The sequence below is a fragment of the Pantherophis guttatus genome, chromosome 4 (assembly GCF_059756535.1).
Source record: "Pantherophis guttatus breed Tessera chromosome 4, ASM5975653v1, whole genome shotgun sequence".
NCBI classification, from domain to species: domain Eukaryota; kingdom Metazoa; phylum Chordata; class Lepidosauria; order Squamata; family Colubridae; genus Pantherophis; species Pantherophis guttatus.
The window spans coordinates 20,882,149-20,906,072 of record NC_142066.1 but is presented as its reverse complement, the minus strand read 5'-3'; the positions used below and the strand labels follow the sequence as shown (position 1 = coordinate 20,906,072).

The 23,924-nt window shown below is 39.1% G+C and overlaps 1 protein-coding gene across 1 annotated transcript; it reads left to right on the top strand.

Moving 5' to 3' along the window:
• Positions 1-7,717: 7,717 nt before the first annotated feature.
• On the top strand, positions 7,718-16,950 carry LOC132711581 (vomeronasal type-2 receptor 116-like). The gene is made up of 5 exons (XM_087891554.1): positions 7,718-7,855; positions 11,783-12,031; positions 15,071-15,298; positions 15,823-15,949; positions 16,027-16,950. The coding sequence occupies exons 1-5, from the start codon at positions 7,718-7,720 to the stop codon at positions 16,923-16,925; spliced, it is 1,641 nt and encodes a 546-aa protein (XP_087747680.1). The 3' UTR covers positions 16,926-16,950.
• Positions 16,951-23,924: the final 6,974 nt, after the last annotated feature.

Genomic DNA, 23,924 nt, shown 5'->3' with positions numbered 1-23,924 from the left:
TTGTTGGAAATGTAAAAAAGTCCACAGAACATATTATCATCTCTGGTGGACATGTCCCAATGTGAAAAAATATTGGATTAAAATTAGAAGTTGGATAGAAGAGATAATTGGCTATAATGTGGATTGGAAACCAGAAACGTTTTTACTGGGGATATTGAACAGAACTTACAGTAAAGAAATCAGTAAAGAAATTAGATATTTGATTCTGCATATAATTACAGTGGCAAGGATAGTCTATGCACAGTCCTGGAAAAGTGAAAAGATTCCAATAGAGGAAGAAATAATTTAAAAAATCCTGGACTGTGCGGAGATGGATAAATTAACGAAAGAAATAAAAGAAAAGGAAGATACAGAATATTATCTAGTATGGACTAAATGGTATGATTGGCTCGAGATTAGGGAAAGTAAATGTGAATAAATGATGGATACAAGAAGGTGACAAATGTGCAAAATAGTGTAAATGAAGAAAATTAAAAATAAAGGGACGATAAAGATAATGTTAATAAAGGATGGGAAAAATGGGGAACGTATATAGTAGAAAGTAAGAGAAACGAAACTGATGTGTAAAAAGAAACACATATCATGTGTTTGTGTTTTGTATGTTGTGTTGTTGTGGTAAAACCAATAAAAAAAAGAAAGTGTAAAAAGAAGTGCAGTTAAATAGAAATGAGAATTTGTTTAAACAGGGAAGGTCTATGATTTTTTTTTTTTTCTGAAGCAATCAGACGGGGAATTCCCTGATGCACATCACTTGTAGTCGTCACGTACGAAACATTGGGTAAATTAAAAAGCTGGCCACATGTCTTCTTCTCAATAGCAAAGATCAAAGAAATCTCTGGCACAAAAAATAATTCTAGGAAATTCAAATAAATTCCCTCAGAAGTCCAATACATGCTAGTATCCAATTTGCATAATTGTCTCCTTTTAAGAGAATCAATCAAGTATGATGACTGTGTAGAACAGCATGTTTCATGGTCATAAGTCTGTTTGAGTAGATAAGAGCTTTGAAACACTTGAATACCTGGGTAGAACCGGAGGTTCAATGGTCATAAGTCATTTTGAATAGATAGTTTTGCAACCCTTGAATGAGAGGCACAACAATTGTTTTTTCCCCCCTCATCCTCACCCTCCCTTTCCCACATCTGCAAACTTTCTTTCTGGCTTTGAAGAAGACAGATTTTGTGGTCCATTTCCTGCCCTCTAGCCCTCTAGTACTCCTCTGCAGCAGTACTTAGTGCCTGTTTGACCTACAGCCACACTTCCCGTATCTTATTGGCCCAACTGGCTGGATCACCCTCCGTTTCGTCTCCTGCCACTCGCTGTTCCAATTCTGGGATAGCTGGGAATTCTTGTCTTGTCTTGTCCTATGCAGAAAGGGCTGAGCCCAGTACTACGTTGCATGGCATTATTGTACGCTACTTCAGCAAACGGTATTAAGCTAGACCAGTCTGTTTGCTAATAAGACACATAGCACCGTAGATACAGCTCTATCATCGCATTAGCCCTTTCCACAGCACTATTGGTGCTTGGGTGAAAAGACAATCTAATGGATTGCGGGAACTTGGAATTTGTATCTTTCCCCGCTTCGATGTTTGTATGATGCAAACTTGTGTCCTTTTTTTTGTTTATATTGCACCCATAGGATATTTTCTTCAATCTCATCCTGAACTCATGAATGAAATAAATAAAAGGCACTCTTAGTTGAACCAGAGTTATAATTGATAGATTTATTAAATTCATACTCCTACCAGTCTCATTGTGATGTTTCATACGTCTTCCTATGGGTCTCCAGAAAAAAATATTGATGATGTACAAGAATCAATCATGAAAATACCAATGACTATATAAAATAAATAACAATGCATTTTTAAAAAGTGAAGAATCAACCTGTGGTGAAGAAGCATTCCATGAAAGCCCACAAATAACTGCATTACACCAGCTGGAATGGAGTGGAGTGTAATGGGGTAGAGAATATGGTGTAGCGTAGTGTAAGAATGAATAGGATGGGATGGGATGGGATGGGATGGGATGGGATGGGATGGGATGGGATGGGATCAGTGGTAGGTTTCAAATTTTTTTACTACTGGTTCTGTGGTTGTGGCTTGGTTGGTGTGGCATGGCATGGCTTGATGGGTGTGGCTTGGTGGGCATAGCAGGGGAAGGATACTGTAAAATCTCCATTCCCACCACACTCCAGGGGAAGGATACTGCAAAATCCCCCTTTTCTCCCAATCAGCTGGGATTTGGGAGGCAGAGAATAGATGGGGGTGGAGCCAGTCAGAATTTTTACTACCAGTTCTCCAGAACTGGTCAGAACCTGCTGAAACCTACCTCTGGATGGAATGGGATGGGATGGGATGGGATGGGAGGGGAGGGGAGGGGAGGGGAGGGGATAGGTTGGGATGGGATGGGATGGGATGGGATAGGATAGGACAGGACAGGACAGGACAGGACAGGACAGGACAGGACAGGACAGAACAGAACAGAACAGAACAGAACAGAACAGGAACTAAAATACAGGGGTATTTTAGAAGACACCAGATCTGTGAAGCCTTATTGTTGAACTGGGAGAAGGTTAAAAAAATCCACTACTTGAAGATTCCAGTCTGGGTCTCTGCAATTGAAGCTTTTTCTTATCCAGTGACATTTAGAAAGGAACAAATTATTAGATATAGGGAATTGTTGGCTGAAAAGGGTGAACTTAAATTAAAGCAAGAAATAGAAGATCAGGGATGTAAGATGGACTGGTTTTCATATATGCAAATATTTACTAGATATCACGAAGATCTCAAACAAGAAGGTTTTTACAACACTTTGACTAATTTAGATAAGATTTTAATGGGTCCTGATGACTATGTAATTAAAAAATTATATGGTTATTTGTTAGAGGCAAAATTGGAAGAAGAACAAGTTAAAGAATCAATGATAGCATGGGGAAGAATTTTGGATATGGTATTGATTTAGAGAAATGGCAAAAATTGTGGTCACATAATTATAAAATAACAATGTCTACACCATATAAGGAGAATTTGTATAAGATATTTTACAGGTGGCATCTACCCCTGGCAAGGATAGCCAGAATGTTCCAGAATAAATCAGAGAAGTGTTGGAAATGTCATCAGACTCCAGGATCTTAATACCACATGTGGTGGACATGTGCAGAAGCAAGGAGATATTGGACTAAGATACACATGTAGTTGGAAAAAATGACTAAGAGACATATTGACTTTAAACCAGAGACATTTTTATTAGGGATCTTACAAGAGACATATAGCAAAGAATTGCAATATTTAATTGTGAATCTTTTAACAGCAGCTAGAATTGTATTTGCTAAAAATTGGAAAGGAGAAAGGATAACCCCAGGCTTCTGGTCATGGGGGATTTCAACCTGCCATCCGTCAGTGAAACGTCCGAAGCAGCTCGGGAGTTCATGGCTTCCATGATGGCCATGGACCTGACCCAGTTAGTTCATGACCCCACCCACATTGGGGGACATACACTGGACTTGATTTTTGTCTCTGGTCAGTGGTTGAATGATCTCACAATAGGGGACCTAGTTATTAAGCCCTTGTCATGGACAGATCATTCACTCCTTCAGCTAGTCTTTCGGACCGCTTCCCCTCATCGCAGGGAGACGGAACCAACCAGGTGCTGTCCCAGGCGCCTGATGGACCCTGAGAGGTTCCTGACGGAGCTTGGGCCATTCCCACAGGCTCTGACTCATGATTCGGCTGAGAAACTGGTGGCCGCCTGGGATAGGGCGGCCGCTGGAGCCTTGGACCACGTCGCGCCTTTGCGGCCTCTGACTCAGTGCTGATCTCAATCAGCTCCTTGGTTCTCTGAGGAGCTGAGGGAGATGAAGCACCAGAAAAGACGCCTAGAGAGTGATTGGAGGGCCAGCCGCACTGAATTTGACAGAACACTGGTGAGATCTTATATCAAGATCTACCTAGTGGCAATAAGAGTGGCGAAATCTAATTATTTTTCCACTCTTATAGCATCTGCAGAGAACCGCCCAGCTGCCCTGTTTAGGGTGACCCGCTCCCTACTTCAAGTGGAAGCGAGGGAGGACCCCTTGCAGGGTAGAGCTGAGGATTTTGTGCAATATCTGCATGATAAAATCGCTCAGATTCGGGACGGCCTGGACTCCGACTGGGTAGTTTTGGACCGGATGATGGGGGTGAGCCTTGAGAGTATTATCTGGGAGGAGTTTGACCCTGTGGCTCCTGAGGACATGGACAAGATTTTGGGGAGGCTTAAAGCTACCACATGTTTATTGGACCCGTGTACCTCCTGGTTGGTGCTGGCGTCCCGGGAGGTTACACGAGGCTGGTTTCAGGAGATTATTAACGATTCGTTGAGTGAGGGTGTCTTCCCATCCGCCTTGAAAGAGGTGGTGGTGAGGCCTCTCCTCAAGAAGCCTTCCCTGGACCTGGCTGTATTAGCTAACTACCCTCCTGTCTCCAACCTCTGCTTCATGGTGAAGGTTGTTGAGAGTGTGGTGGTGCAACAACTTCCTCAATTTCTGGATGAAGCTGTCTATCTAGATCCATGCCAGTTGGGCTTCAGGACGGGTTACAGCATGGAAACGGCATTGTTCGCATTGGTTGATGACCTTTGGAGGGCCAGGGACAGGGGTTGCTCCTCTGTCCTTGTCATCCTGGACCTCTCAGCAGCTTTTGATACCATCAATCATTGTATCATGCTGCGTCGGCTGGAGGGGATGGGATTGGGGGGCACCATGTTACGGCGGTTCTCCTACTTCCTCTCTGACTGTGTGCAATCTGTGTTGACAGGGGGACAGAGGTTGACTCGAGGCTCCTCACTTGTGGCGTGCCGCAAGGGTCAGTCCTCTCGCCCCTCCTGTTCAACATTTATGTGAAGCCGCTGGGTGAGATCATCCGTGGCTTTGGGGTGAAGTGTCAACTGTATGCCGATGACACGCAGTTGTACATTTCAACCTCAGGGCACCCCAATGATGCCCTTGATGTGATGTCCCATTGCCTGGAGGCCGTGTGGATCTGGATGGGGAGAAACAGGCTCAAACTCAACCCCTCCAAGACTGAGTGGCTGTGGTTTCCGATGTCCTGATATAGCCAGCTAGACCCATCACTGGCTATTGGGGATGAGATCTTAACCCCCCTCAGAGTGGGCTCACAACTTGGGCGTCCTCCTGGACTCACGGCTGTCATTGGATGATCATATGACGGCCGTAGCCAGAGGGTCCTATTATCAGGTTCGCCTGATCTTCCAGTTGCGTCCCTTTCTGGATCGGGACGCCTTGCGCACAGTCACCCACGCCCTCGTCACTTCCCGTCTGGACTATTGCAATGCTCTCTACATGGGGCTCCCCTTGAGAAGCACCCGGAGGCTCCAACTGGTCCACAATGCAGACATGTGAGTGATAATTGGGGCGACCCATCGCTCCCATGTAACACCTCTCTTGCACGAGCTGCACTGGCTCTCGGTGGTCTTCCGGGTGCGTTTCATGGTGTTGGTTACCACCTTTAAAGCGCTCTATGGCTTAGGGCCTGGATATTTACAGGACCGCCTGCTGCCACTGACTGGCTTCCACTGACAGATACACTCCCACAGAGAGGGCCTCCTCAGGGTGCCATTGGCCAAACAATGTTGACTGGCGACTCCCAGGGGGAGAGCCTTCTCTGTGGGGGCTCATGCCCTATGGAACGAATTGCCCCTGGATATACGAAGGATCCCCAACTTCCGTGCCATCCATCATGTGCTGAAGACCCTGATATTCCAACAAGCCGGTCTGATGGGACAATAATTTTAATCGGGTTTTAAATATGGGTTTTTAACATGGTTTTATAAGGGTTTTAGAATGGGAATTTTAAATTTGGCCAAAATTGAATTATTTTAATATGGTTTTTAAATTTGTCTTGTATATTGTTTTATTATGGCTGTACACCACCCTGAGTCCTTTGCGGGAAGGGCGGTATAAAAATATAATAAAATAAATAAATAAATAAATAAATAAACAAACAAAAATAAATAGCTATTGATGAAGAAATTATTAACAAAATGATTTAATGTGCCGAAATGAGTAAACTGACCTTTGAAATTGGAGAACAGGAAGATAAACAATATTATTTGATACAGGACTTATTTTATCAATGGATAGGCAATAAATCTTGGAGATAACTATGTAATAAATGGAAGTTGATATAAATTAAGTGATATAATTTCTAAAGGAAATGAGCTTGGGACATCTAGTGATAATTATAAGAGGGGAGGAGCACAAAAGAATGTCACCGATTGATATACTGTCTGTGATTGTATAGAATGATGAATGTTTTTATGTTTTGTTTTTTGTTGTTTGTTTTAAAATAAAAAACTTTTATACATAGGAAAAGAACAGAACAGAACAGAACAGAATAGAATAGAATAGAATAGAATTACAGTAATGCCTTTACACATACATATATTTACAGCTCTATTTCGCTTTATGGATCTAACGATTTTATTTTTTGTCTTGTAGCTCATGCGTTCCTGCCTCTGCAAGTCCTCACATGTCTTGAAATTGTGAATGAGACATATGTGACTGTCTCACTATTATTATGAAATTAGCCAGTTTGCTTCTTCCAAATACTATGGGACTCCATGAAAATGGGAGCAACTGACACTGAATAATGGTAATTATTGTCCCCATCCTATTCCAACCCATGGCTGGGAGCCCTGAAGCTCTGTGAGTTGATTTGATAGTATGTTGCACTCTCTAATTTTGTCTGAAGAACACCTCCAGGAGGCAGATCTCTCTGGTCTATTTCAAAGATCTTGTAGCAGACAGAGGCATTTCTACACAGAAAGAAGACACTCATCGAAGATGTTACTATTCGTGGAGATACTGTTAATAGTATTGCCTAAAATGATGTGCAAGAGTCCTATCCTTCAATGTGACTTTCGGGAACCTCTTCCTATTCGGCACACCTATCATCAGCTTGGAGATATTAACGTTGCTGGCATTATTTCTGCATTTGTGATATTTTCTGACCCCATTGAGTTCACTCAACATCCTTCACAGGCATTTCATGAGGGATTTCTGTAAGTATATCATTAATTTACTGTCAAGCTGTGAACTTTGCTGGTAAATCATATCATTCTTGAAATATTTTTCACTGGTGGTAAAAACTCCTGATAGAAACATCTAAAATAGGATGCTTCAGTTTATTTGAAATAGTTGAAATGGAGATCAAATCTCCATTTATAACAAATCACATTTCAATATCTATTAATATACAGGTATGTATGGTTAATTCCATACAAATTATTTCCATACGAATATGAAGCTGTTACTACCATTAAGGAAAAGAAAGCATATATTTCCCATGACATGTTTCATCATTCTTTATTTCAGGTACCAAAATGTAGCAATTTCCTTTTGCATATAGGCCATTCTTAAAACGCTGCAATTTGATAGAGAACCATTCTGACATTTAGAAACAAGAATTGTTTCACACATTCCACAAAATATGTTGTACGAAAGGATTGTAAGTGCCATAATGTGACGCAGATCTTTCTTAATGTGCTGTTTCTAATTCTGTTTTACAGAATAGTTTTTCAGAATTACCAGCATATCCTGGCTTTAGTGTTTACTGTAAAAGAGATCAATGAAAATCCCCAGATCCTACCCAACATCACGCTGGGCTTCCACATTTTTAACAGCAATTTTAGTCCAAGCTGGACTTTCTTTGCCTCAATGATTCTCCCTTTCACTCAGGGCAAATTCAACCCTAACTACAAGTGTGGGATCACAAATACCTTGGCTGCAGTCATTGGGGCACCTGACATGTCTCTACACATGGCAACTGTATTGGGAATCTACAAAGTTCCTCAGGTAAGATGTGATGAGGATATACATTATCATTTTGCCATATGTCCGCCAATGTAGTTATGCTTCTTTTTGTAAAAAGAGATTCCTAGATATTATTATCTGCTTGATAGAATCATCATAGCACCATGAATCAGTCATTCTGAACAGATGGTGGTGATATTTGACACAGCAAAATGTGCCCCAGTTCTAGACATTGAACTAAGGTTCAAATCTGAAATATTCACAATGAGACTACTTTCAGAAAAAATATATTTTCATCAGGTTCGCCTGATCCGCCAGTTGCGTCCCTATCTAGATCGGGACTCCTTACACACAGTCACTCATGCCCTCGTTACTTCTCGTCTGGATTACTGCAACGCTCTCTACATGGGGCTCCCCTTGAGGTGCACTCGGAGGCTCCAACTGGCGCAGAGTGCGGCCGCGCGGGTGGTGATGGGAGCGACATGGAGTTCCCATGTGACACCTCTCCTGCGCGAGCTGCACTGGCTCCCGGTGGTCTTCCGAGTGCGCTTCAAGGTTCTGGTTATCACCTTCAAAGCGCTCCATGGCTTAGGACCTGGTTATTTACGGGACCGCCTGCTACCACCAATAGCCTCCCACCGGCCAGTACGCTCCCATAGAGAGGGGCTCCTCCGGGTGCCGTCGGCCAAACAATGTCGGCTGTCGGCCCCTAGGGGGAGAGCCTTCTCTGTGGGGGCACCTACGATTTGGAACGAGCTCCCCCCGGAGATACGTAGGATCCTGGATCTGCGCACCTTCCCCCGCGCGCTTAAGACCTTTCTATTTTATCAAGCTGGCCTGGCCTAAATCTTCCCCCTTTTTAAATGTGGAAATTTTAAATTTTTAAATTTTAAATTCGTCTTTTTATAGGGGTATGGGTAAGGCATTTTAAATTGGGGAGCCATTTTAGATTTAATTCTGTTTTAAACGTATTTTAATTGTTTATATTGTATGTTTTTAACTTTGGCTGTTCACCGCCCCGAGTCCTTCGGGAGAGGGGGCGGTATAAAAATCTAATAAATAAAAATAAATACCGCAAAAGTTACATCTTGGTTGATATTTCATAATAAACACAACTAATTGCATAATTTCAGTATGAAAGGTGAAAGATACCCAACTGAAATGAATATATATGATTTCAGAGGCTCACATGCAATAGAATTGTCAATTGCATATGTTTATCTTTCTGTAGTTGACCTATGGCTCTGCTCCAGTCATAGATAAAGAGACTCAAGCAGTTTTCTTCCAACAAATGTTTCCAAATGAATCCCACCAATGTAAGGGCCTCCTGCAGTTATTGCTGTATTTTAGATGGATCTGGATTGGAATTCTTGTAGTAAAGGATGAGAAAGGAGAGAAATTCCTCCAAGAAATACTCCCCACTTTTTCTGAGCATGGCATCTGCACTGAATTCATAGCAGAATTCCCAAATGGAGCTTTTTACAGTGATTTTGATGAAACCGTAGATGAAGTGCTACATATATACCATGTTCTCATGAACAGCACAGCCAATGTGATAATCTTATATGGTGAAATTCAGTCCTTAACAGTTCTGAGAACTATCCTTCAGATTTCAGAAGTGGATGATATACCAAAGCAGGATAAGATTTGGCTTATAACTGCTCAAACAGATTATACTTCAATTTCCTTTCATAAATCTTGGGATATAAATTTTCTGCACGGTGCTTTATCCTTTGCAGTTCACACAAAGGAAATCCAAAACTTCCAGGAATTTCTTCAAAATCTAAATCCAAGCAACAATCAGAATGATCATTTTCGGAAAGATTTCTGGGAACAGGCATTCAGTTGTTTCTTCCCAAACTCAAAAATGGAGGAGTCTGAGAAGAAATGCACTGGACAGGAGAAGCTTGAAACCCTTCCTACATCTGTGTTTGAAACAAGCATGAGTGGCCAGAGTTATAATATTTACAATGCGGTCTATGCTGTGGCACATGCTTTGCAATCTCTCTCTCTATCCAAATCTAGAGAAACAACAATGATGAAAGAAAGAAGGAAACATTTTCACAATCAATTGTGGTGGCAGGTAAGTGGGTTACCAGGGTAGTGAGAAACCACCATATCTGTATTTGCAACATGTGTCCAAAAACTCTAACAAACAATATTCTCCAGGGATATTGATGTCTGAAAACCCAAAAGTAAGATGTAATAATGGATTAAGTAATCAAAATATTCATAGGCTGATATTCAAATGGTAAATGGCATTCTACAAAATTTCTTAAAATATCTTTCTCTCCATGAAATTAATCTCTTGTCAAGCCCAAAATCAAGAATGACAGATAGTAATTCTTCTAAGATGATTCCTTCTTGTTTTACATCTATAGATAAAATTTTCTCAATCTGAGCACTCTACTATCTATATCTGCAATTTTCTCTGTGAATTATTAGAGTGTGTGGCAGTGGTGGGATTCAGCCAGTTCGCACCACTTCGGAAGAACTGGTTGTTAACTTTCTGAGCAGTTTGGCAAACTGGTTCCTGGAAGAAATCATTAGGGCAGAGAATCGGTTGTTAAATTACTTGAATCCCACCACTGGGGGGCGGGGTATGTTACTTCTCTTTCTCACAGACACAATATCCAATCTGAATTGTCTTTTACCTCTCTGAAATACTCCCCCTCCATCCTGGGAAGCCACTTCCTTATTGTTCTATAAAATCAGCCTACAGATAAATGGAAGGAGGTTATTACTGAATGTTGAAGCTGTATTGGTTGTTGTTGTTGTTGTTGTTGTTGTTGTTGTTGTTGTGGTTATGTATGGTTTTTTTGAATGTTTGCATTTGAAGACACAATTCATTGATTCTTGAAAGTACAAACATGCCAGTGGTAGGTTCCTACCGGTTCGCCCAGGTTTGCATGAACCGGTAGTGGTGGCGGTGGGAGACTCTGCCCACCGCCCGGATTTCATCATGAACGTTCTGTGTATCCGCAATCACGAAAGTGAACTGGTAGTGAAGGCAAGTGGAACCCACCACTGAATCATGCCAATATTTTTTGGCATTTCCTGATTAGGATCTTCCCATACAATCCATAGGTGGAAGAGGAAGACTGATATATTGTGTCGTTATTATTCAAAGAAGATTCAGCCTGCTGTAATGTTCCCATTTTATGAGGCATTGGTTCCGACCTCTTCATAGACCATTTGAGAGTCACCTGCATTTCTACACCCAGTTATTCACAACACATGCAGAGTTTAGAGCAAATGGATGGAATGAGAGCAGCCTTACAAGAACACGGCTCTAGGAGAAGAAGGGAAAGGAGTAAAAGTGTTTTTAATATCTCAGGAACTAAGTAAAAGAGGACCAAGGTGGGATGTTAATTTGAGCCTATGTGAGATATTATGTGAAACATTTAGCAATAGAAATAGCACTTATATACTGCTTCAAAGTGCTTTTAAAGCCCTCTCTAAGCAGTTTACAACATTGTTCCCAACAATCTGGGTTCTCATTTTGCCCACCTCGGAAGGATGGAAGGCTGAGTCAACCTTGAGCTGGTGAGATTTGAACTGCTGAACTGCAGCTAGCAGTCAGCTGAAGTAGCTGAAGTAGCCTGCAGTACTGCACTCTAACCACTGTGCCACCTCAGCGCAGTATACTCCCATTGGATGAAACAATCATCAATTTCAAATGATGGACATCTCAGCCATCAAATTCAGCATCCGCTAAATGCAGGAATTAAATTCCAGCAGCTCCTGCTGATGTTGACTCTAGCTCTACTTTAATGCATCCAATAAAAGAAATGTCATTGCCCTTTGGTCCTCAATTCCCATTGCCTAACCTCTTCTACTGAGACTTTATTTCCTAGGTAGAATATACCGTGTTTCTCTGAAAAATAGTCCCTGGTCTTGTTTTCTTTTAGGCCCCGAAATAAGGACTTGGGCTTCTTTTCGGGTGTCTCTTATTTTTTTCACGTACAGGGGATGGAAAGCCCACCAGCCCTGTCTTCTCTGTCCCAAAGCTTGCTGGCCCTGCTGCTACAAGGACACTTCTCAACCGCTGGCCTCCAAACAGTGGCCTGTGCTGCTGCTGACCTCATGGGGGTTCTTTGCCCCCCTGGTAGTGCTGCTCTTGGCTACCCGAGTTGTCCCAGATCTATGACCTCCAGACCACCCCGCTGCTGCCAGTTGAGCCATGCTGACTGCACCGTCTCTCATAGCCAGCAAATGGTGGGGTGGGGTGGGGCCATGACACAGCCCCTGCCTTTTCAGTTCCCACTGACAAATGGGGTCCTCCTTTGCCACACACTCTGCAAGGAAAGACAGGTGGTGGAACGTATTACATTCCTTCCTCCCATGTGCCATAAAGGCTGAACCTGCTTCTGGACATTGTCTTCCCCATGTGCATCCTTGCCACTTCCTGTGCTGGCTACCCCCACCACCCCACCCCTGCTGCTGATTCTCTGAACTAGGGTTTATTTTGTAGAGGTAGGGCTTATATTGTAAGCAGCATGAAAAATCATGCTAGGTCATATTTTCGGGGTAGGTCATTAATTTTCAATTTTACTTTGTAAAAGTAAGTCTATCTTCAATTATATTGTAAATTTTATGGCAGCCTTTACTTAATGACGGTCATTGGGACCTGACTTTCCATTGCTAAGTGATGCAGGTATAAATTGTGACATCACTTGACCATGCAGTTTAGCAACAATAATTTGGGCAGACCCCAATTACCATTGTTAAGTGAGGATTGCATAGTTTTTAAAGCATAGAATTCATTTGATCACAACTTCCAATTTCCTTCTAGCTTCCCCATTGACTTTGCTTGTGGAAAGCTAGCAAGAAAGACTACAAATCACAATCAAGTAACTGTGGAATGCCATGACAGTTAGAAATAAAGGCCAATTCCTGACTTCCAGGATTTTGATCATACAAGCACAGTAAGGAAATCATAAGTATAATTTGTTCTGCACTTACAATTTCTTATAATTTCATATGGTTGCTGAACAAGCAGTCATTAAACAATGAACACCTGTACTTAAGGGTTTCTGTGCTATTTCAGTGATTGTTGTTGGTATGTCACTAAGTCGTTTCTGAATCCTTGCAACCCCATGAACCATAGCACCTCAGGCACTCCTATCCTCCAGTATCTTCTACAATTTGCCCGTATTAATGTTCATTGTGCTGATGACACTACCTAACCATCTCATCCATTGTTATCCACTTCTCATTTTGCCTTCAATCTTTCACAACCTCAGGGTGGTGTCCAATGAGTCCAAAGTGTGCCAAAGTATCTGAGCTATGTGGGCATAAGCTGAAACATATGGCAAACATTGCAAGTAATTATACTGCCAGTGTCCATTTCCATCACTTTTTTCTTTGTTTGTTTGTTTTTTGTTTACTAAAAAATTAAACATTTCTAAAAATTTAAATATATTCCCCATTGCTAATAGTTTATAAGAGTTCTTGACCATTTGTTCTCTTGAAAAATTCATCACTATCTTTCCTGTCTTAAGCATCTGTCTCTTTTTTTCTGTGGTTTTTTATTTATGTTTCCACTTAGATCATTAAGAATTTAAAAATTTCTACAGAATTAAAATAAGTAAACTATGTTTTCAAATGTTTAGTTGAAAAAAGAAATGGAAAAAGATGTAAAAACTGAAAAGAAATAATTAAAAATTAAAAATAATATTTAAGAGTTGAAAAAAGATTAAAATTGGGAACAAATAATTGAAAAGTTGAAAAATTGAAAAAAGCAATTTGAAAATTTGAAAAGGATTTTTTCTTTTAAAAAAGGGGGCATCTGCAGTGATCTTGGATCCCATGAAAATAAAATCTGTTTTCATTTCTTCCACTTCTATTTGCTATGAAGTGATGGCAACAGATGCCATAAACTTAGCTTTTTAATATTGCGTTTCAAGCCACGTTTTGCACTCTACTCTTTTACCTCATCAAGTGGCTCTTTAGTTCCTTTTCACTTTTTGCCATTAGTGTGGTATCGTTGCATATCTGAGGTTGTTGATATTCCTTCCACCAATCCTAATTCTGGCTTGTGATTCATCCAGCCTAGCATTTCACAAGATGTACTTTGCATATAATTTAAATAAGGAAGGTGGCAATATAGACCCTTGTTGTACATATTACCCTATTTTGAAGCAATCAATTGTTCCATGTCTGTCTCTAACTGTTGCTTCTTGGCTGTCATGCAGATGTCAGGTCTGCCCCAAACTGATCCCTTAGGAAAGGAAGACCTTTGACTCCATTTGGTAAAAGCAAAGGGTTCGTTTTCTAAAGGTGTTGGTTGCAGTAATGTAAAGCCAGCTCTGAATTCTCCAGCATTTGCAAGATACAAAAAAGGTTCACCCAGAGGCCATTCTTACCCTCCTGTAACCAGTCCATTTCCAGCCAACCACAGCTCAGCAAGATGTTTTGAGAATGTTGAAATGTTTGGGGATAATCCACATATTTCTCTGGGTGCTTGGCCTTGGGATGCTGGTAAAAACAGGATCTGGCTGCTCTGGTCTTTATCACCTATTATTCCACCCTCCTGATTTCCCATCACATATAAACACACCTTTATTGCCCTTTAATCCTCCACCCCCTCCACTTATGGCCTTTAATGGCAGGAAGCAGGTGAGGGGCCAAGCTGAATCAGGAAGAGCTGACATTAGCCTTTTCAGGCTAACGACCACAGTTATGGTCGTCTAGTACTCCGAACACTTTAAGAAATTGCCACAGATTTTTGTGATCCATGTAATCAAAGGGTTTAGCATGGTCAATGAAGCAAAATAGATGGTTTTCTGTAACTACCCTACTGTCTCATAATCAAGCAAATGAAGGAAATTTGATCTCCAGTTCTTCTGCCTTTTCAAAAAAATTATTTGTATTTCTTAGTTCTCAGTTCACATACTGCTGAAGCCTAACTTGTACCATTTTGAATATAACCTTGCTAGTGTGTGAAATGAGTTCAATTATATGGTAGTTTTATACATCATAGTATTTATTATATATTTATTAGAAGTGATCAGGCTTAAGTATATTTTGCAAATAAACTAGGACTTAATTTTATTTTTTGATGGTTGTTTATTTTGCAATTCTATGTTAATTTTATTTCAGAAATCTCATATCTCTATCTCTGTTTTAGAATGATTGTTATTTGTTTGTTTGAGGGCTTACAACTTTAAAGAAACATTCATATGTATGTTTTGAATATATGAATTACCTTTCCCTTCCTTGGTTTGTTCCTCTCTGATTGCTTTTGTGTTTCAGGTTCATTCTTTTCTGAGAAGTGTCAGATTCAACAACAGTGTTTGTGAAAAGATCTCCTTTGATACAAATGGAGAATTCATTGGTGGATTTGATATTATCAACTGGATCACATTCCCAAACCAATCATTTCTTAGGGTCAAAGTTGGAGTGATAGATCCCACAGTTCCAGCAGAGAAGTTCTTCAATATTTCTGTAGATTCCATCACCTGGCCAGTAGGCTTTAACCAGGTTAGTTTTTTGAGTCTAGATTTCTCTGCCTTCATTTAAATATCTTTATTGATGAAAGTCTCACAGTATCATATCTGACTAATCTAGGTAGAAATTTCCTGGAAAAGGAAAGATATCAGTAAGTTTTGTTTTGTTTTTTTACTTTTCTAATAATTACTATTGAATATTAGGAAATATACTTTCCTGGATCTCTGTTAATTATGGGCAATGGTTTTAACAGTTTTTAAGTAAAAGCTGCAAGCCAGCACAATAAATCTCTTTAGTTTGCTGACATCAAAATTCAGAAGTTGAGAAAACCAACCTTAACTAACTAGCACAAAAATTGTCTATGAAGAGTGTTGATGGTTAACGAAGGCTATCAATACAATTATTGTAGAGATTTAATTAATTATAATTTCAGAGCAATTACATCTAAAATTATGTCATCCTGCTACTTCATTTTTAAACTGCTGATTCCACAGCAACACTCAAAGCACTTCCTTTCCTCTTTGTATCTTAATATATTCTTCTTCATTCGTTGATAGGCATTACCTTTATCTTTATGTAATGATCCTTGCGAGACAGGACACAGCAAGGCCAAGAAAGAAGGAAAGTTGTTTTGTTGCTATGATTGCCATCTATGTCCAGAGGGGAAAATATCAAACGAGAAGGGTAGGAAAATTTCAGTTATACTGGGATTAAGCCAACACTATAATTTCCTATATCAACTCATCTGCATTCTTTTTCAGACATAGATGACTGCTCTCCATGTCCAGAAGATCAATACCCAAATCCTGGGAAAAATATGTGCATTCCAAAGCGGATCACCTTTTTGTCCTATGAAGAACCCTTGGGGATCAGTCTGACTCTTCTTTCTCTTTGCTTTTCTTTAATGACAACTTTGGTAATAACAATCTTCATTAAACACAACGATACCCCCATCGTCAAAGCCAACAACCGGAATCTCACTTATACACTCCTAGTTTCTCTTCTCCTCTCTTTCCTTTGTATCTTTCTATTTGTTGGGAAGCCCAATATGATTGTGTGTCTCTTTCGACAACCAGCTTTTGGCCTCATCTTTTCTGTGGCAGTTTCTTGTGTCTTAGCCAAAACCTTTGTTGTGGTTCTAGCATTCATGGCCACCAAACCCGGTTCCAGATTGAGGAAATGGGTTGGGGGAAGGATGGTCAGTTTCATTCTTCTATCCTGCTCCCTTGTTCAAATATGTGTTTGTGCTGTGTGGCTGATAACATCCCCACCATATCCAGATTTTGATGCACATTCAATACCTGAAGAACTTATCCTGGAGTGCAATGAAGACTGGGTCATGTTCTACTGTGTTTTGGGCTTTATGGGTTTTCTTGCTCTGCTTAGCTTCTCTGCTGCTTTTCTAGCTAGGAGTTTACCTGACAGCTTCAATGAAGCCAAATTCATCACCTTCAGCATGTTGGTCTTCTGCAGTGTTTGGTTGTGTTTTATTCCAACCTATCTAAGCACAAGGGGAAAATATACATTGGCTGTGGAGATCTTCTCCATGATCTCCTCCAGTGCTGGATTATTGGTGTGCATCTTTTTCCCCAAATGTTTTATCATTGTGATGAGACCTGAGCTTAATGATAAGCACCAGCTCATGAAGAGAAAGTTTTAATAAATCTTTATGTTTGCCTGATATTCTTTATATGTACATGTTGGCGAACTTCCTCACTTCAACATTTAAGCTAGAGAACAATGTACAGAGACAGTGATGCTCTATGTTGCCCCGTCTCCTGAGATTTGGATAGCTTCATAGGTTTTGTTTTGGGAAGCCAATTATAACTGAGGTCTATAACTGAGGGAATTCCCTGATGCACATAACTTGTAGTGGTCACCTACAAAACATGGGGTAAATTCAAAAGCTGGCCATATGTCTTCTTCTCAATAGTCAAGATCAAAGAAATCCTGGCACAAAAAATAATTCTAGTAAATTCAAACAAATTCCATCAGAAGTCCAATACATGCGAGTATCCAATTTGCATAATTGTATCCTTTTAAGATATTCAATCAAGTATGATGACTGTATAGAATAGCATGTTTCATGGTCATGAGTCTGATTGAGTAGATAAGAGTTTTGCGATATTTGAATAACTGTGTAGAACCAGAGGTTAATTGGTCATAAGTCTGTTTGAGTAGATAGTGTTGCAACTAGGGCCTCCTTATATTCTTCTGGTATTTTTGGTAAATTAGACTTTTCTAAACATTGTATAATCTTCTCTTCTGATACTGTCTCTTGCTCATAGAGTTCCTTATAATATTTCTGTACCACTTTTTTCTTTTCCTCATTCTGGTAACATATCTGTCCTCCCTCCTCTATTAATTGGTTAATTAGTTTTTTCTCCTTCTCCCTTTTCATTTTGTATGCCAGCCATCTACCTGGTTTATTAGTATTTTCAAAATAGTTTTGTTTGGACATTTTTATTTGATAAGCCAAGTCTTCTTTTTCAATTAAGTTCGTTTCATGTTTTTTCAAATCCATTTGGTTTTTAATCCTCTTGCTTTGAGTGTTTTTTTGTAATTCCATCTCCAGTTCCTTGTATTCTTCTTCCAATTTTTTCTGTGTTTGTGTTTTCTTTTTATTTCTTTTTCCCAAATAGGTCATTGTCAACCCTCCAATATATGCTTTAACTATATCCCACACATTTTGCAATGAGGTATCTTCCTTTCTGTTTTCCTTAAAAAAGAAACCTAATTCTTTCTCTACAGATTGTTGAAACTCTTCTTTATTTAGTATTGTTTGGTTCAATGTCCATCTTAATCTCTTTCTTTGTCCCTTCCATATAATAATAATCAGGTTATGTTCCGCCCAAATACTTGTTTCAATGTTTATATCTTGTACATTAGCTAATAAGTCGATTGACATCCACATCATATCTCTTCTGACCATGACTTGTGTCTATTTGATTAAAAAGTATACTGCTTTTCTTTCAAATGTCTTTCTCGCCAAACTTCTTTGATGCCTATTTCCTCTACCATTGTGAAAAAGGCCTTTGGAAGCCTTTTTCTAGGTTTCTTATTAACTTTTGTTGTCTTATAGTCCCAATCTACTTCCCTTATCACGTAGAAGTCTCCCATTATGCAAATATTGTCATACTCAAATTCTATTATTTTCCTGTGCAATTTTCCATAAAATTCTTCTTGTTTATCATTTGGTGCATATATCACCACTAACAATATTTGTTTATTGTTCATTGTTACTTCCACCATTAAAATCCTCCCTTCTTCATCAGCATATATTTGTTTAGGTTCTAGTCTCCTTTTAATGTATAATACTACGCCTCTTTTAGTTTGATTTGTCAATATAGTAAACAAATCGCCCAATTTTGGATACTCCAATAATTTTTTGTATTGCTTTCTGATATGAACTTCTTGTAGATGTACAATGTCCATTTTTAGTTTTCCCAATTTATTAAGAGTTCTTTTCCTTTTTATCACCAAATTCAAACCATTAATATTTATTGATATTGTTTTGATTTCTTCTTCCATGTTTTACTTGTTACTAGTTTTTGTTCATCTTATCATTCTTATCTCTCTTTGATCCTTGGGCTCTTTTGATCTTGCCCCCTCTCTTATTGTCTTTTATTCTTGTTCTTTTATCGTCTCACTTTTTTGATCTTTTTCCTCTCTCAATCTTTGCTCTTCTTGGGGCCCCAAATATTGGTCATAAAATGATTCTGCTTTCTCTATCGAATCCAGTCTATGTCTTTGCGCTTGCCAGTAAACCAATATTCCTTCTGAATAACCATCTGAAATTTACTCCTTTTTGGATGAAAGGTTTTGTCAAAAATTGATGTTCTCTCCTCAGGTCTCTCACTCTCCTGGGTATCTCTTTCAACACCACAATCTCTCTGTCCTTGTATTTTATTGGAGTATTTCTTGCTACCTGTAATATTTCTGTTTTTATTGCTTTTTCTGGTAAATCTTATGTGCACCTCTCTTAGCAATTTATTTCTCATTGCATATTGAGTATGCACTCTGTATATCTCATCAATCCCATTTAATATTTTTTCCTTGGTTTCCTCCACCACTTCCGCCAGTATCTCCGCCACCACTTCTGCCATATTGTCTCCCTTCTCTTCTTCTATATTTTGAAATCTTAAGTAGTACCCCACTCTGTTCATTTTGAGAGAGATAATTGTTTTTTCCTGTTTTTTGTCAGCCATTGTGAGTCTGCCATCCATTTTCTCCACTTTTTTTCTGTTGAATCTGCCTTTTCCTCCACTTTCTGTATTCTTTCTTCATTCTTTCCCATCATCGCCTTCACTTCTTTAAGCTCTCCTTCTACCTTCTCCATTCTTTTTTAAATGTCTTCATGAAAGACCTGTATCATATTTTTTAGTTCCAGTTGCATTGCCATGGTATCCAGTGTCCTCTGCACTGCAGGGCTTGAAGCTGGTGTTGTGGAAGGTAACTGCATTGTTGCCTTCTTCATCTTGTCCTATCTTGTCTACTATAATCCACTGAATTTATAATCCAAATAAGATTTAAATTTATAATTTAAATACCTAATCCACCCCGTTGGATGGATTGGTTAAAAATAGAAGTCAAAAAGATCCATCACACCCAAAAACACAGAGCAAAAGGCCAAAGGGGAATAATAAAAGAAAGAAAGAAAGAAAGAAAGAAAGAAAGAAAGAAAGAAAGAAAGAAAGAAGAGAAAAAAACCCAAAGACTTCTGATTCTTCAGGTTCTTCTTACCTTAATCCATTTTCTTGTTTCAAATACTCAAAAAACCAACCAGCCCCCCCCCCAAAAAAATGGAACATGAAAAAAAATACAAAACTTAATCCAATCAATGGAAATAGTTCAGGAGAAAAAAGAAAGAAAAAAGAAAAGGAATCACTAAAAATGGTCAAATCCTAAGCCAAAAAAGTGGAAGATAAAAAAAAAAAAAAAAGAGAACAGTCACAAGGAAAAAAAAAAGGATGTCCAAACACGGCTGTTTATATTGTCTCATTTGTCTTATTCTTGTTTCTATTTCAAAAGCTTCAAAAGGCACACTATTTCAACTACTAGTAAGGCTATCTATCTCAATATGCAGTTCTTGCCAGACACAGTTGTTTCTTATCAGTCCAAGCCTACAATCTACAATCTCAAGGCCAGTCCTCTCAGTCAGTTTAATTGAAACAATGTATTTTTATTTGTGTCTCTAGATGGCACTGCAAATCACTTTCATTCAGAAGAAATAAAAAGTGGGGAAAAATAGGAAAAGTTTTATAACTAGTTCTTTCAATAATTTCCACTCAGGCTCATTCACTTAGCATAAATCCACAAATTCAAAATTTACAAATATTCAATCAGGCTTCCTGTTCTTATTTTCTTGTTTTCCAGAGTAATTTTGTTACTTCATTCAATTCATTTCTTCCACTTGGGTCAATCCACTTTCTTCGCCACTAAACAGCTGAGGGTAGAGAGCTGACACACGCCCTGCTCTCCCATCTTCTCTTTGCACCCTTTCGTTCAAGTTGTTTTCTGGGGTTTATTAAAAAGAAACTTCAAATCAGAAGGCAAAACAAAAAATTGGCTTCTCACCCAGATGAATCCACGTCTGCTGCTTCTCCAGTCCTGCTATGACCACCTTGGCTTTATTTCGGCTCATTCAATGGCTGCTTTCTAGGTCATCTGGCTGAAAGGCTTCTTCTTTTTTAAAAAAATTTTTTCCAAATTTTATTTATTTAAAAATACAAACAAAACAAAACAAATAACAACAAAACATACAAAACATGTAAACATGTAAGCAATAATTCAAATATACATCTTATCAAATTTGTTGCAACTGTACTGTCTGTTCTTATTTGTGCTTTTGACTCCTCCTTCTTTCTCTTATATCTATCTTTGTAATTCACTGTTGACCTGCATTAGTAGTTTATGTTCCTATTTTTGTATTAGGTCACTCCACTTGCTTCCTAATCTTTTTTCTCTTTTCTATCTTCCAACCATGTGTACCACTTTCCCCATACTAGATAGTAATCATGTTCCTCTCTATTTTGTAATTCCTTGTGAGTCTGTTCATTTCTGCACATTCCATGATTTTACTAATTACTCTATCTTCTGTTGGTATGTCACTACTCTTCCAATTTTGTGCAAAAATTATTCGTGCCGCTGTTGTTATATGAATGATTATGTATTTTATTTCCTTTTCATATTGTCCATTTATTATGCCTAGTAGAAAGGTTTCTGGCCTCATTTCTATTCTTTGTTGCAATTTCTTCTATTTGTGTTCTGATCGTTTGCCAGTATTGTTTTGCCTTTGGGCAGGTCCACCACATGTGATAATAGGTTCCTTTGTGATGTTTGCATTTCCAGCATGTTGGGGAAGTATTGGGGAACATTCTTGCCAGTCTGGCCGGTGGGAGGTGCCACCTATAAAACATTTTGTACAGATTTTCTTTATAGGGTACAGACATTGTTAATTTATAATTTATTGTCCATAATTTTTCCCAATTGTCTAATTCAATATTATAGCCAAAATTCTTTGCCCAAATTATCATGTTTTCTTTCACCACCTCTTCTTGTAATTTATATCCTCATAAATAATTATAAACATTTTTAATCAATTTGTCCTGTGATCCTTGTAAAATTTTATCTAATTCGTATTGGCCTTTTTGGAATCCAAATTGAGCCGAATCTTTTTTATACTTTGATTTTATTTGTAGGTAAGGCCACCAGTCAATGTCTGTACCCATCTCCTTCAATTCTTGCCTCGTTCTTAGTTCCCCTTGGTTATTTAGCAAATCTTTATAGGTTTTCATTTTGGTGATATCCATGGCATTTGGGTAGATCTGAGCTTCCATGGTCGATAACCATTCCAAACTTTTATTGTAGTGTGTTTTTTTAATGCCCTGCCATGTCTGATATAGTGCTTGTCTGACATTATGCCTCTGGAAATATTCATGTCGTTTATCCGTGCCCTCCCATAGAAATGCACGCCATCCTCGTTATAAATCGAATCCTTCCAAATTCAGTAATCTTTTATTTTTGAGTTCCATCTATTCCTTGATCCAGATTAATGCTGATGCTTTATAATATGTTTCCCAGTCCGGTAGTGCCAGTCCTCCTCTTTCTCTTGTATCCTGTAGGTGCTTATTTTAATTCTTACTTTCTTCCCTTGCCAGATGTAGTCTGCTACTACAGCAGGTTCTTCTGACTAACCAGAGAATTACAATTTCCCTGCATTAGCCAGTATGTGCCTTTCTTGCTTACCATCCCTCCAAGACATTTTCAGTCAATAAAGACCCCAAACAACTTCGATATCAACATTTTCTTGGGAGCATCCGAGAAAAACATTGTGCCATCGCAACGCTGACCACTCCTCTCCAGTGATTCTAAGTGCCAGTTGTTGGGATGTCTCAGTGAACAATTGTTTCTCCCCCTCATCCTTCTCCTCCCTTCCCCACACCTGCAAACTTTCTTTCTGCCTTTGAAGAAGACAGATTTTGTTGTCCGTTCCCTGCCCTCTAGCTAAGACATTTATCAACAAGGCTCAAGGTTGACTCAGCCTTCCATCCTTTCTAAGGTAGGTTAAATGAGGACCCAGTTTGTGGGGGCAATAAGCTGACTTTGTATAAATATACAAAAGTATGAAGGCTATTGCTTAACGCACTGTAAGCCTCCCTGAGTCTCCGGAGAAGGGCGGCATATAAATCAAATTTAAAAAAAAAAACATGATCTAAAACTTCAGGTAGCCTGCAATTTACAACCACAGTTGGTACCTCAACATTCATTATTAAGTATCATAGAATTGTGGCATCATACACAATTGACACATTGGTGGCACATTGATTAGAATGCAATACTGGAGTCTAATTCTGACAAATGCCAGTAGTTTGATCCTGACTGGTTCAATATTTTATAGTCTAATGGATTGTGGGAACTTGGAATTTATATCTTTCACCACTTCAATGTCTGTATGATGCACACCTGCATCCTTTTTTTGTTTATATTGCACCCATAGGATATTTTCTTCAATCTCATCCTGAACTCATGAATGAAATAAATTGAAGGCACTCTTAGTTGGACCAGTCACCAGAGTTATAATTGATAGATTTATTAAATTTGCACTCCTACCAGTCTCATTGTGATGTTTCACATGTCTTCCTATGGGTCTCCAGAAAAAAAAAATATTGATGATGTACAAGAATCAGTCATGAAAATACCAAAGACTGTATCAAATAAATAACAATACATTAAAAAAAAGTGAAGTAATCAACCCATGGTGAAAATGTGTTCCATGAAAGCCCACGAATAACTGCATTACACAAACTGGAATGGAGGGGAGTACAGTGGGCTACAGAATGTGGTGTAGTGTAGTGTAAGAATGGATGGGATGGGATGGGATGGGATGGGATGGGATGGGATGGGATGGGATGGCATGGCATGGCATGGCATGGCATGGCATGGCATGGCATGGCATAGCATAGCATAGCATAGCATAGCATAGCATAGCATAGCATAGCATAGAATTACAGTAATGCCTTTACACATACATATATTTACATCTCTATTTCGCTTTATGGATCTAATGATTTTATTTTTTGTCTTGTGGCTCATGCTTTCCTGCCTCTACAAGTCCTCATATGTGATTGAGACATATGTGACTGTCTCACTATCATTA

Excerpts from the sequence above, each read along its gene's own strand:
- LOC132711581 (XM_087891554.1), top strand. The coding sequence starts at position 7,718 with ATGATTCTCCCTTTCACTCAGGGCAAATTCAACCCTAACTACAAGTGT. Across the intron at positions 12,032-15,070 it reads TCTCTCATAGCCAGCAAATG|GTTCATTCTTTTCTGAGAAG; the intron begins GTGGGGTGGGGT and ends TTTGTGTTTCAG. Across the intron at positions 15,950-16,026 it reads GAAAATATCAAACGAGAAGG|ACATAGATGACTGCTCTCCA; the intron begins GTAGGAAAATTT and ends ATTCTTTTTCAG.